The sequence below is a fragment of the Betta splendens genome, chromosome 2 (genome assembly GCF_900634795.4).
Source record: "Betta splendens chromosome 2, fBetSpl5.4, whole genome shotgun sequence".
NCBI lineage: Eukaryota > Metazoa > Chordata > Actinopteri > Anabantiformes > Osphronemidae > Betta > Betta splendens.
This window is the reverse complement of record NC_040882.2, coordinates 14391380-14406399: the sequence shown is the minus strand read 5'-3', so window position 1 is coordinate 14406399 and position 15020 is coordinate 14391380. Positions and strand designations below refer to the sequence as shown.

The 15020-nt window shown below is 45.5% G+C and overlaps 2 protein-coding genes across 2 annotated transcripts in view; both read right to left on the bottom strand.

Annotated features, from left to right (window-relative positions):
- LOC114851049 (zinc finger protein 470-like) overlaps nt 1-6426 on the bottom strand; it is a 30693-nt gene extending 24267 nt beyond the window's left edge. Inside the window, exon 1 of the mRNA XM_029142581.3 lies at nt 6288-6426. The gene's annotated coding sequence lies outside the window, so the exon portion shown is untranslated. The remainder of the gene's footprint in view (nt 1-6287) is intronic.
- LOC114851048 (zinc finger protein 665-like) lies at nt 1077-6427 on the bottom strand. Its single transcript, XM_029142580.3, has 3 exons — nt 6288-6427; nt 5272-5319; nt 1077-4091 (listed from the first exon to the last, which is right to left on the bottom strand). Exons 2-3 carry the CDS (start codon nt 5287-5289, stop codon nt 2796-2798), a joined length of 1314 nt encoding a protein of 437 aa, XP_028998413.1. The 5' UTR covers nt 5290-5319; nt 6288-6427; the 3' UTR covers nt 1077-2795.
- Between the last annotated feature and the right edge of the window lie 8593 nt (nt 6428-15020).

Genomic DNA, 15020 nt, shown 5'->3' with positions numbered 1-15020 from the left:
GGTGTCTATGAGCAGTGGCTGCAACAGAGGAAGCTGTTCTGGCATCATGTGACATTATTGGCTACTCTGACGTCACCTTGTTGGTTCCTCATGTTGTGTCTTTGATCCTTTAGGAATAGAAAACATCACATCTTTCTACAGCTCCATGGCTTAGATACAACACTGTTAAGAGGTGCAATGTGTTCAACCCAGCCACTTTTAGGCCCCAACGATCTTCACAACTGTGTTTATGGCTCCGCCTCTAGACCCTGCTACGGGCCAATGTCAGGTTGGGTATGCAGTCTGCACTCCTCATGGCGTCCTGAAGTCTGCCGCTTTGCTAAGACACTACTCTGCTCAGGCTGCAGAGTTGATCACGTTGACTGAAGCCTGTAAACTAGCAGAAGGAATGTCTGTTACCATCTACACAGACTCCAGAGATGCTTTTGGAGTCACACTTTGACGCTCTGTGGAAGCTTAGGAAGCTTTTGAAGTCTGATTGCAAACCTATCTTACATCATGATAAGGTTACTGCTTTGCTGGACATTGTTCTGCCACCTACAGCTAATGCTGTTTGTAACTGTCCAACTCACACCATCAGTGACGACTTTGTTTCTGCCAAAATGCAGCTGCAGACGCTGCTGCGAAGGTCGCTGCCCGGCAACTCTTCCCTCTCCTGATCCTCGTTTCCTCTCCTGATCCTTGTTTCCTCTCCAACACTCTCTACCCTCTCCTTCCTCATCTCTCCCTGTGCTTTAAACATTTTCTACCTCACAGGAACACAGACTCTGGCAGACGAATGGTTCCACCTGTAGCCATGGAGTCTGGTTTGGGCCCGATGACAAGCCGTGCCGCCCAAACACTTTTTCCCCACAATTCAGATTTCCCAACAGGTGACACGTTCCTGAGAAAACACACACGAGCAGTCTTAAGTTGCCAACGCTGGACGACGTTTAGACTCTTCACATAACAGAAGTGACAGTGGCTCAAACAACATTGGGAGGGAAACCTGGCAGTGATGACAAATCCTAAATGTCTCTGTGATCAGCTGATCACAACCTGAAGGACCCCAACAAACTGTCACTGTCCACCATCAACACACAGGTATGAAACCATCTAACGCTACTGTTCAACAGGACGAAGCGAATCGTTAGGAGAAATCAATTGCAACCATGCTGTTAGAACTCATTTTATGTTACTCTGATTATTACCTTGATCATATGATGTTTCTGTGTAATTTTACACTTTTTGTGAATGAGAACATTTCACAACAACAAATAGTTCAAATGGTTATAAGACAACACAAGCAGCGAATGCATCATCATTCTGGTTAATCCCTGATTCTCTAGATCCAAATGTCCAATTTAAAATCCAAAAGCATGAAAACTATTTTAAGATTATATGAAACAGAACCCCACTGGAATGATGGTTAACATACATTAACTGTTTTTATTACAATCAATGGCGTTTCATTAATGTTATAATGGCATGAAGGTCATGTCTGAACAATTGGCTCTTACATCCCAGACGGCATGGCAGAATCAAATGACAGTAGACATGTTGTTAGCAAACGACAAACGAGGCATGTGTTATGTTCGAAGAGGCATGTTGTACTTGTATCCCAAATAATACTGATTCTAATGGTACTGTGGCGAAGGTATTGCACGGCCTTCAGAGTCTCAGCTAACTCTGGTACAAATTCTTCCTCTTGGAATTGGCTAGACGAAATATCTGATCTGGAAAGTGGAAATCTGTTCTCATGTCTGCAGCTGTTTCCTTTATCATTGTGATGGCTGTGATTCTCTTGCTTGGTTGTTGCGTTATCCCACTGGTTAGAGGTCTCATCATGCGTGTGACCTCAGCAGCACTCTCGTATCAAATGACACAATGCACTATGTTCAGAAACCCTGACTCTAATTCACTTAATGAGTTTGATGATGATTTTGGTACCCACAAAAACAGCTCCCAAAGTTACCTGCATTTTATGTGAAGCTGTATTTTTGAATTTTGATGAGTTAAAACACTTATTGTTTTATTTGCAAGGGTCTTTTATTATTAGGAAATGCTATGTTTGACAATTTTTATTCTTAGTGTTTGATTAATGTATAATAAAAAGGGGGGAGTGTTATAACAGTTAACAGACAGAGAGACAGAACTCCCTGGCCTTGGGTTTGGGAGCTAGAGTCCAGATTCTATCAGGCAGAGACCACTATTGAACAATCTAGGTGAAATGTCAAGTACATAAAACAGATGTAAGACAAAACACAAGTTATTAATTGCAGAACATTAATCATAAATCATATAAAAAACACACAGAATAAGGAAGAACACTTTTTCCCCATACAATACTTAAAACTGATATGACAACCCGAATGAGATGAATTCCATGCACACAATGGGGCATAAACTAAAGGATAAGACTATATGATAAGACATTTTTTTCATTACACAGGTCAGTGCTGTGCAGACATTTTTAAGGGCAGAGACTGACAGAGACTGTGGCTATTTGGGCTTGAACGAGAAAGGTAAAACCCAGAGTGGAGTAGGAAAAAAATTAATTATTTGCCATTGTTCAGGGCACTTTGAATTGTGAGGGCAAATGGGCAGTGGCTATTCCCCACCCCGAGCACGTCGCTGACGCAGAATAGAAAAGAAACTGAAGCTATTATGGCTGACATCTAAATTATGTTTAGCCTAGTTTTTGTTTCAATGTTGTCTTTCGCCTATTGGCCTAATGGTGATGCCACACAACCTTTACTGGCGCACGAGAAAGGCAGCACATGTAACATCACAAATACTTTCCCACACTGTTTACACTAGAAAGAAGCCTCATTATTGTGAACACGTTGGTGTCTCCGTAAATGACTGCTGTCAGAGAATGCTTTTCCACACTGTTCACACGAGTAAGGCTTCTCTCCTGTGTGAGAACGTTTGTGTATCACTAAGCTACTGCGATGAGAGAATGCTTTTCCACACTGTTCACAAGGATGAGGTTTCTCGCCAGTGTGAACACGTTGGTGAGTCAGTAAACTTCTGTGTTGAGCGAATGCTTTTCCACACTGTTCACATGAGTGAGGCTTCTCTCCCGTGTGAGCACGTTGGTGAATCAGTAATTGACTGCGTTGTGAGAATGCTTTTCCACACTGTTCACAAGGATGAGGTTTCTCGCCAGTGTGAACACGTTGGTGAGTCAGTAAATTTCTGTGTTGAGCGAATGCTTTTCCACATTGTTCACAAATATGAGGCTTCTCTCCGGTGTGAACACGTCGGTGACTCAGTAAATGACTGCTGCATGAAAATGCTTTTCCACACTGTTCACACGAATGAGGCTTCTCTCTAGTGTGAAAACGTCTGTGTATCATTAAGCTATTGTGCTGAGAGAATGCTTTTCCACATTGTTCACAAATATAAGGCTTCTCTCCCGTGTGAACAAGTTTGTGTCTCATTAAATCAGGTCTGTGACCGAATGCTTTTCCACACTGTTCACATGAGTATGGTTTCTCTCCTGTGTGAACACGTTGGTGACTCTGTAAATGACTGCTGCAATAGAATGCTTTTCCACACTGTTCACATGAGTATGGTTTCTCTCCAGTGTGAAGACGATTGTGGATTTTCAAAGCACTTGATGTTTTAAACGCTGCCACACATTCGGTGCAGGTGTATGGTCTTTCTTCTGCATGAACTTTCTGATGACACTTTAGGTTACTTCTTGCAGTAAATGTTTTGCCACACTGGTCACATGAATATGGTTTCTCTCCCGTGTGAACACGTTTGTGAAGCAGTAACTGTCTGCTGCAGGAGAATGCTTTTCCACATTGTTCACATGAGTGAGGTTTTTCTCCAGTGTGAACACGATTGTGGATTGTCAATGTACTTGACCTTTTAAATGCTGCTCCACATTCGGTGCAGGTGTATGGTCTTTCCCCTGCATGAACTTGCTGATGACTCTGTAGGTTACCTCTGCCAGTAAATGTTTTGCCACACTGGTCACAGCTGTATAGTTTCTCTCTAGAGTGAAGCTTCTGATGATTCTTCAGCGCTGATGATCTGGTGAAGGTACGGTCACATTGCTGACAGAGATACTGTCTTGAGTATCGTCTTCCTCTTTGTTTCTAAGGTGACAAATATACAAAAGAAAAATTAAGCTCACGATCGCACCAGAAACCTTCAACACCAAAGGATTGAAAGGTCACTGAGAAACTCTGTTGCTTCTTATTATACTACTACTATTACTACTGTAAATCTACTATAGTGGCAGTAGTAGGTAGTAGTAGTAGTAGTAGTTTTGTGAGTTTAAGCCTCACACAGTAAATTTTAATATAAAAAGTTTTCTTTCATAAAAATTACAATTACTTTGTCACACACTTTCTGGGTCTTTCTGCTTTGCTTACATTGACTTGGACGGAGCTGCTGTTGTCCGTGCCCTGATGACAGGCCTTTTTGTCTCAACTCTTTTAAAGTGGCTATTGTTTTGGCTTTTGTTGAGCATGCTTTGCGTGTAATAATAAGTAAGTTACAATCACTTTTGGAAAACTTGTGTTTTATTCAAGAATTTACTTATCAGCTCTGTCTATATGACTCGGACAGCAATTCTATCACATACGAGTGCTTCCTTAAAAATAAAGAGCTGTAACGGAACACTGGCAGTAAGAGCCCACTGAAAAGTCTCAACGCTAATGCATACCAATGACTACAGGCAAACAACACGCAAGATTCAACAGCCTTCAGTCGGATCTAATGTAAACATCTTGGCCGTGTTTGGCAGCATGAAGCTCGTAAGTTGGTAAAAATCCACAAATTAGCCGCACCGTTGCAGATGCAGGGTTTACCGTAATGGAAAAAAGTAGAATCTTATAGTCCAGGAATTATGATATATGTTTACTATGTTGTGTTGCTTGTTGCTCTTATTTGTAATTATTTGTAATAAAATATTCTAGCCAACACAGAAAAAGTGAGACAAGAAGAGGTCAAGAAGGACAAAACATAGTCATGAAAACTCAGACTATGGAGTCAAATTAGGGTCAGGCTAGATTTATGCGTACGTAAACCTATCTGTGTGTGCGTATCCAGATTTGTACCTGTAGACTTAGTGGGGCTGTACCACGCTTACACATATTGATTGAGGCATTAAAATTACACGCTCATTGTGGCTAAATTTACAAGTAAAATTAAGGTGACCCTAATTTGCCTCCACGCTCTGATTGGCTAATGAACAAGGATGTTGTTGCAGTCCTTTGACTGGACGGGACAATAGAAAAACAGGTTAGAAGTTGGAAAAAGGTCTAACAATACCGTTTTCTGTAATTCCATGGTTGTTCGAGGAGGCAGGTGGATCTCAACCTGTTAAAGAAAAGGCAAGAGGATGACAGTGAGGCTGATGAAGTAACAAAATAAATTAGTACAAATTAGAATGATTACATAAAAGTATATACAGATGCTTCAAAATCACCCGCTTCGGAGGTTATCGCCCGTAACATATGGGCTGATCAGTACTTATCTACATCAGTACACATCTGTACAAAGCAATAGTGGAGGGAAGTGTAATATGAGGAGCCAATATTATTTTTGCCATACTGTCTTACTAATGTTGTTGCTTTACATTAGATATAGATTTTAAATTAAGTCAGTAAAGACATTATTGTGTTCTGTTTTTAATTCGAAAAATAATTGAAAAGTATCGGAATACTTGTTTGTATCTGTACCAAAATGTTGGTATAGCGACAACACTAAAAGCAGATTTTCAGCATAACATAAGGCTGCTTTGAATAATATATGTTTATTTTTCCATTCATATTCATATGATCTGAAAATAATAACCTTGCATTTCAGCACCACTCCAATTTATTAGCTTAAGTACGTAAATAACTAGTCATCAACAAGAATCAATAAGAACAATTTACAGAACACTGCCAAAATATAATAACAAAATAAAAGTATGAAAGCATTTAATGATTCTAGGAAATTTGGTTTTGGCAGATTCTAAACATTTTAACTGTAAATATTTATAAGTGTGAATTCGTTTCAGCTTGCTTTTTGGTGGGGATTACAATTTATCAATCAGATTTGATTAAAAAAAGGTCAAGAGAAAAACTCGTGTTAGAAGTTGTGACGTTTAAAAGAACCAACGAAGTTTAGAACAGAGAGAAAGCCCAATAAAATAACCACAGATCAAAACCAACGGCTCTGATGAGTCACCACGAGGCTGCAGTCAAAGACCGTGTCGAAAAATAGAACATACAGGGCTTTCACTGTCCACTTTCATAATTTCCTATTTCTGAGCTCAGACGTAAAGCCTTTCTACTACTGACCCGGCCGATTCCTCCGTTCGTTGCGTTGATTGCTGTTCGGTCCCGGTTTTGGCCCTTCGTCCTCCGTGTTGCTTTCCGTCGCAGTCGTCCGTCGTCGTGTCGAGCTCACGGTCTATCGCTCCCGTCTCGTCCCGGTGATCAGCTGATCACAGCGTCCTCTGTTTTTGGCGACGGATTTCTTTCCCGGTGGAGCTGTAGTGGGAGCAGGTTCTGTTCCAGTCTGTCTCCCTCTGAGCAGAGAACCAGGTCCTGTGGAGGTCGAAGGACCTTGATTTGCCAGAGAAAACAGAGGAGACGTCAGGTGGCGCGCTTTTATGACGTGGGGCTTTCGCTCCGCCCACTGGTGTCGCATACGCTCGCTGGAGGTCTCATGTGAAACGGGACCCTGGTGTCCCAGCGGGACTGTGAGTGTTTGTGGGCCTTTGTTCTTGGAACACAGCAAATTCCGTGCTCTGGAATAAAACTATCTGGGACTTTAGTTAACTACATTTTAGTGTCAATGTGTGACCAGCTCACTTACTTGTTTACTATAAATGTCTTATATTTAAATAATAAAATGCATTTTTTTTCATTTACTCTTTATTTGTATTTATAGTTATACCCTGTATAAGAGAGCTGCTATTTTGGAAGATAACATAAACAAAAAAACAGTTACAATTTAAATTTAGTTAAGTTAATTAGAATTTTTATTTGATTTTAAAACGTAACTAATAACCAACTAAGTAACTAACTCTCAGCTCATTAAATTGAACGTGCAGTGTGTAACAGCATATTACTTTTATCACCAGACGACCTGCGTCTGGCCAATGACTTGAATGATTTCTACTGCTGCTTTGATAAACAATGGGACACCCTCCCTTCCCAGCCATTGTCCAGCAACAGGCCTCCCCCCACAGCCCCACCTGATCCACCCACACAGCTTCACACCTCAGTGTCCCCCACCCCCCTCACACCTCTGTCCATCAAAGAGGGAGATGTGACCAGACGCGGCTGAACCTCTACAAAACTGCAGGCCCGGATTCTGTCTCCCCCTCCACCCTGAAGCACTGTAACAACCAGCTGTCTCCAGTGTTCACAGACATTTTTAACACCTCACTGGAGACGTGTCATGTGCCAGTCTGCTTCAAATCCTCAGTCATCATCCCTGTCCCCAAAAAGACGAGAATCACAGGACTCCATGACTTCAGACCAATGGCCCTGACCTCTGTATTCATAAAGTCTTTTGAGCGCCTGTTCCATTCCTGCTCCATGACAAACTAATGCTGAATGTGCCTGACTCCATCTGCAAGTGGATCACAGACTTTCTCACTCACAGACAGCAGTATGTGAGGCTGGGGACGCTTGTTTCTGATTCTCAGGCCATCAGCACCAGATCCCCCCAAGGCTGTGTCCTCTTTCTCCTGCTATTCTCCCTGCACACAAACGGCTGCACGTCTGAACTCCTGATGTTTACTGATAACACCACCCTCATCGACCTCATCTCTGATAGAGATGACGCGTTAACAACCCGGACCCACTGAAGACAGTGGAGAGGACATCTTCGCAGGGAACATGGTTCAAAACCATGGAACCATGTTACAAACGTTTACTTTGTAAACAAGATGTGAACAAAAAAAGAAAAGTAACTATTCCAAAACAGCCAAGAAAATGAAAAAAAAGAAGTTACAGATTCCAAGCTGTCTTGTTTGCTGAGCTAGAAGTTCATCCAGCTCTCGTCTTTCCTCCCAGATATGATTTCGTTGGCCATCAGGAGACTCTTCAGGAAGATGCTGATCTCCTGCTGAAGATCCTAAAGCTGGAGAGCAACATCAAGTTTCCTCCTGCCTATGATAATGTGACTACCACCGGTTCTGTTTGGGGCTGGTTTAAAACAGTGCCCCTAGAGGACACGAGGAGGCTGTACAAGCTCTACGAGGGAGACTTCAGACTGTTTGGTTACAGGAAACCAGTTGAATTACTGGATGCTTGAGATAAAATCAAATCCACGTGGCTGCTGGGTCATACAGCAATCAAACTTTGTTTATACAAAATACATTGTGTTTTACTTGTGTTTAACACTTGTCTGACAAGTTCTGCTTAACTTAACCTTCCTCTCTTTTATGCTTAAAGGGATACTTTACCACTCAACGTCCGCGTTTAGCAGCCTTTAATTTTGAACCAAAGCAGACAGTTTTTAGAAAACCACAGATTCTTCATTTAGCCAAAAGACTCTTCTTTTCTTCATCCACTGTTAGTGGCTGGAAAGTAGTTACTTTTTACACCTTTTATCTGTCAGAACCACGGAGATGAGGGACCCACATGCACAGCTCCAGAGAGACGTAGGATGGAATATAATGGTCTTTATTTTGGCACAGACAAGGTCAGTTTAGGCAGGGTCATACACAGTCAGGCACGGTGTCGGTACAGGCTAGGAGCAGGCTTTCTCAGGTCCAAAAAACACGCAGGGTTCAGTAACAGGCAGTCTCGGCTAAGGTACAGTTCAGGGCAAGGCAGACTCAGGTCAAAAAGCAAGCAGGATAATTACGAGGCAGACACAGTTACAGGACAGACGAGGATCAGGCAGGTTTCAGGAAATGACAGTCAGAAACAGGATCCAAATCGGGAGTCAACCAGGTAAGTAACGCTGGATAGTGGTGAGAACACGCAACAATCTGGCAACTGGTTTGTGTGAGTACTGGAGCTTAAATACCGGTGAGTGATTACTGATCACAGGCAGGTGTGAGTAATGAGAACCGGAAGTAACACAGGAACTACTGTGATGTGACCAGAGACGGAAGTCCTTTCAAATTAAAACAGGAACATGATTCAAACCGTGACATTATCACACCTCAAAAGTGTGCCCTACGTTATGACACCAAAAGCATTTAAATAGGCCTCATGGTTGCAGATATGTACACATCTTTAACATGCTATGCCATTTTTTAAAAGACACCAGAAAATAGGCTTGGGGGTAACAGTGGAAAAACACAATACAGGCTGATCCAACATTGATTTAATGTCCTTAAAACAAGCCCAAATGAGGCTCAGTAGTGTGTGTGGCCTCAGTCATCCTGTACAGTGTGTTCTGCTGGAGCAGCAGCATCACAGTGAGGGACAGGAAGAGACTGGACAGGGTCATCAAAGTCCTGCTCTGTCCTGGGCTGCACTCTGGACGCGGTGCAGGAGGTGGTGAGAGAAGGGTTCTGGCTAAACTGACATCCATCCTGGACCAGGACTCGCACCCACTGGAGGACTCACTGTCTGCTCTGGAGAGCAGCTTAAGTTACAGACTGATCCTCCCTTTCTGTGTGAAGGAGAGATAGTGCAGATCTTTCTTACCTGCAGCTTTAGGTCTCTGCATCCTCTCTCAGAGTGATGCAGAGAACCCGGTCCATGCATTTGTTAACTCTAGGCTGGACTACTGTAACTCTTTACTCATAGGATGTCCTAACAGATCCTTAAAAACCCTACAGCTTATTAAAAATGCTGCAGCCCGAGTTCTGATGGGAGAGATCACATTTCTCCTACATTAGCTTTTCTTCACTGGCTGCCTGTAAAATCCATCCATCCATCCATTTTCATCCGCTTATCCGGGGCCGGGTCGCGGGGGCAGCAGTCTAAGCAGAGAGTTCCAGACTTCCCTCTCCCCGGACACTTCCTCCAGCTCTTCCGGTGGGACCCCAAGACGTTCCCAGGCCAGCCGAGAGACATAGTCTCTCCAGCGAGTCCTAGGTCTTCCTCGGGGCCTCCTACCGGTGGGACATGCCCGGAACACCTCCCCAGGGAGGCGTCCAGGAGGCATCCGAACTAGATGCCCGAGCCACCTCAGCTGGCTCCTCTCGATGTGGAGGAGCAGCGACTCTACTCCGAGCTCCTCCCGGGTGACAGAGCTCCTCACCTTATCTCTAAGGGAGCGCCCAGCCACCCTGCGGAGGAAGCTCATTTCAGCCGCTTGTATCCGTGACCTTGCCCTTTCGGTCATGACCCAAAGCTCATGACCATAGGTGAGGGTAGGAACGTAGATTGACCGGTAAATTGAGAGCTTTGCCTTTCGGCTCAGCTCCCTCTTCACCACGACGGACCGATACACCGACCGCATTACTGCAGCCGCCGCACCGATCCGTCTGTCAAACTCACGCTCCCTCCTTCCCTCACTCGTGAACAAGACCCCAAGATACTTAAACTCCTCCACTTGAGGCAGGAACTCTTCTCCAACCTGGAGTGAGCAAACCACCTTTTTCCGGTCGAGAACCATGGCCTCAGATTTGGAGGAACTGATTCTCATCCCAGCCGCTTCACACTCAGCTGCAAACCGCACCAGCGCACGCTGGAGGTCCTGGCCTGATGATGCCAACAGGACAACATCATCTGCAAAAAGCAGAGATGCAATCCTGTGGTCCCCAAACCAGACCCCCTCCGGCCCCTGGCTGCGCCTAGAAATTCTGTCCATAAAAATAATGAACAGAACCGGTGACAAAGGGCAGCCCTGCCGAAGTCCAACATGCACCGGGAACAGGTCTGACTTATTGCTGGCAATGCGAACCAAGCTCCTGCTCCGGTTGTACAGAGACCGAACAGCCCTTAGCAAAGGGCCCTGGACTCCATACTCCCGGAGCACCCCCCACAGGATGTCACGAGGGACGCGGTCGAATGCCTTCTCCAGATCCACAAAGCACATGTAGACTGGTTGGGCAAACTCCCACAAACCCTCAAGCACCCTGCTGAGGGTATAAAGCTGGTCCAGCGTTCCACGACCAGGCCGAAAACCACATTGTTCCTCCTGTATCCGAGGTTCGACTATCGGCCGAATTCTCCTCTCCAGTACCCTGGCATAGACTTTCCCAGGGAGGCTGAGAAGTGTGATCCCCCTATAGTTGGAACACACTCTCCTGTCCCCCTTTTTGTAAAGAGGGACAACCACCCCGGTTGTCCAGTCCAGAGGAACTGTCCCCCTCCTCCACGCGATGTTGCAGAGGCGTGTCACCCAAGACAGCCCCACAACATCCAGAGACTTGAGGTACTCAGGACGGATCTCATCCACCCCCGCTGCTCTGCCACCGAGGAGCTTACTAACTACCTCGGTGACCTCAGCCTGGGTGATGGGCGAGTCCGCCTCTGAGTCCCCTGCCTCTGCTTCCTCAGCAGAAGGCATGTCGGAGGGGTTGAGGAGATCCTCAAAGTACTCCTTCCACCGTCCGATAACATCCCCAGTTGAGGTCAACAGCTCCCCACCTCCACTGAAAACAGAGTTGGTAAAGAACTGCTTCCCCCTCCTGAGGCGCCGGACGGTTTGCCAGAATCTCTTTGAGGCCGAGCGATAGTCCTCCTCCATGGCCTCCCCGAACTCCTCCCAAGCCCGAGTTTTTGCCTCCGCAACGGCACGGGCTGCAGCACGCTTGGCCTGCCGGTACCCATCAGCTGCCTCAGGAGTCCTACAGGTCAACCATACCTGGTAGGACTCCTTCTTCAGCTTGATGGCGTCCCTTACCTCCGGCGTCCACCACCGGGTTCGGGGATTACCACCACGACAGGCACCGGAGACCCTGCGTCCACAGCTCCGAACGGCCGCGTTGACAATGGAGACGGAGAACATGGTCCACTCGGACTCTATGTCTCCCACCTCCCTCGGAATCTGGTCGAAGCTCTCCCGGAGGTGTGAGTTAAAGGTCCGTCTGACAGAGGGTTCAGCCAGGCGTTCCCAACAGACCCTCACAATACGTTTGGGCCTGCCAAGTCGTTCCAGCCTCCTTCTCTGCCAGCGGATCCTACTCACCACCAGGTGGTGATCAGTTGACAGCTCAGCCCCTCTCTTCACCCGAGTGTCCAAAACATATGGCCGAAGGTCAGGTGAAACGACTACAAAGTCTATCATCGACCTCCGGCCTAGGGTGTCCTGGTGCCACGTGCACCGATGGACACCCTTATGTTCGAACATGGTGTTAGTTATGGCCAAACTGTGCCTAGCACAGAAGTCCAATAACATAACACCATTCGGGTTCAGATCAGGGAGGCCGTTCCTCCCAATCACGCCTCTCCAGGTATCACTGTCGTTACCTACGTGGGCATTGAAATCTCCCAGAAGAACGATGGGGTCCCCAGTTGGAGCGCTTTCCAACACTCCCTCCAGGGACCCCAAGAAGGCCGGGTACTCCACACTGCCATTCGGCCCGTAAGCACAAATGACGGTGAGTGACCTATCCCCCACCCGAAGGCGCAGGGAAGCGACCCTCTCGTCCACCGGGGAAAACTCCAACACATGGCGACTAAGCTGGGGAGCTATGAGCAAGCCCACACCAGCCCGCCGCCTCTCACCGCAGGCAACTCCAGAGTAGAAAAGGGTCCAGCCCCTCTCAAGGAGTTGGGTTCCAGAACCCAGGCTGTGTGTGGAGGTGAGCCCGACTATTTCTAGCCGGTACCGCTCGACCTCCTGCACAAGCTCAGGCTCCTTTCCCCCCAGTGACGTGACATTCCATGTCCCAATAACCAGATTGCTTATCCAGGGATTGGGGCGCCCAGGCTCCCGCCTTCGACTGCCGCCCAATCCACTCTGCACCAGCCCCCTACGGTTCCTCCCGCGGATGGTGGGTCCACTTGAGGACGGCCCCATGTCGCTCTTTCGGGCTGTGCCCGGCCGGGCCCCGTGGGAATAGGCCCGGCCACCAGGCGCTCGCATACGAGCCCCAACCCCGGGCCTGGCTCCAGGGTGGGGCCCCGGCTGCGCCATACCGGGCGACGTCTCTGGCCTTGGTGGTTTGTCTTTCATAGGGGGGTTGTGAACCGCTCTTAGTCTGGCCCGTCGCCCAGGACCTGTTTGCCTTGGGAGACCCTACCAGGGGCATTTAGCCCCCGACAACATAGCTCCCGGGGTCATTCGGGCACACAAACTCCTCCACCACGGTAAGGCGGCGGTTCAGGGAGGAGTGCCTGTAAAATGTAGGATAGAATTAAAATTCTCCTACTCATGTACAAAACACTGAATAATAAAGCTCCTTTTTATCTTATAAACCTCATAGGTTCTCATGCTCCCAGCAGAACGCTTTGTTCTCAGAGCGCTGGGCTACTTGTGGTTCCTAGAGTCTTTAAATGTAGGACAGGAGGCAGAGCTTTTAGCTACCAAGCTCCTCTGCTGTGGAACCAGCTCCCTGTTCAGGTTCGAGAGGCTGACAAACTAGTAGTTGTGCTTTTTCCCCACTCTAAGCAAAATAAGGAAATGCAAATGCAAAAAACTATGTAAAACACTTCAGCACAGCTTTAAAATTAGGAAAAATGCAAATATAGTAAAATAACACCTTAAGTTGGGCAGTGCATCGGAGGCTGCAGAGGGTGGGGCAACAGGGAAAGTAGTTTCTCAATTTACAGTTTTACGTTTGATCGTTCACCTGTCCTACAGCTCTTCTTTCATCACACGTAAGTTCAGAAGTTTCTACTCAGTCTACAATGTTTACTCAACAAATGTTGAAGCTCAGATTTGATTCACGCCTGTGTTTATGATTCTCCACTGAACTTTCTCAGTTTTATCTAGATCCATGATGGCATCGACAGGTTTTTCCAGGAGCAGAGGATGTGCTGGTGTTGGAGGCCTGCTCATCACCTTCACTCTGCTCTGTCTGGTGTCCTTCTCAAATTCACTCAATACCGAGGAACTGGTGCTGAAATATTATATAAATACAACGACACACTATATTTTTGTAACATAATGACAATATGACAATATCATGCTCAGATGTTTAGTACATGTATGTTGCTTTTTCTGGATCTGCAGAACAAGCTTGTGGAAGATGCACAACACTTCATTGACAGAGTTGAGGTGAGTCAGTCACTTACTGTATGTATGCGCACTGAATGACAAGAGCTTCTTAACAAAGGTGAAAAAATGTGTTTGTATTCATGTGTCATGAGTTGACATCATAAACTGAATAGTGTCTAATTTGTAAACTGGTTTTGTTTTCCTCCATTAGGCACATATGAGCAGCACCTCAGATATATTAAATGAAGGAACCAACGTGATCAACTCCATGGCAGCGTGGATGAGAAAAGACGTGAACAAATTCCCTGACCACTTTCTTGCTGTGGAGAATGTTTTGGCTACTCTCCAAGGCTACATGGAGACAGTAAATGCTCATGTGAACAGTCAGAATGAGGTGTTCGCTGCACAAAAAAAGGAGGGTGAAGAGAAACTGGAACAAATGATGAAAGCTATTCAGTCTCTCAAAGAGAATCATGCTGAACTGTAGCTCTAAGGTTCTGCTACTGTAATTCTGAAGCTACAAGTCTATTCACTGTTTTTATAAACTAATCTCATAATCTTAAATTATTTCATTGCTTAAAAAACAACAGGTTGTTAGAAACCTTCTAAAAGTCACTTATCTCTGAATAAACAATAGCAGTTAAAACCAGCATGGACGACTTGAATAAAGTCAATAAATGGGTCGTCGGAAAAAGTGGTCGTCTGTACTTCCTTTTTATATATTTTATATAAAGTTCTTCTACAAACTGTAGCAACAGTGCCCAGCTGCTCATTTTTTGAATATTTAAACACATTGTTACAATAGTAACTAATTATTTGCTAAAAGAACTGATGAATACAGTATTTCTCAATGACATTTAGGACAAACTAACAGAATGACAAATTTCAAAGTATGATCAGTGTTTGTACGTTAGAGCATCACAACACTGGTCATGGAGGTGATGTGATTAAAGTATAGACAGAGAACATTCCAATATCCCAGTCATGCAAATGAGCAAAGTACAGTA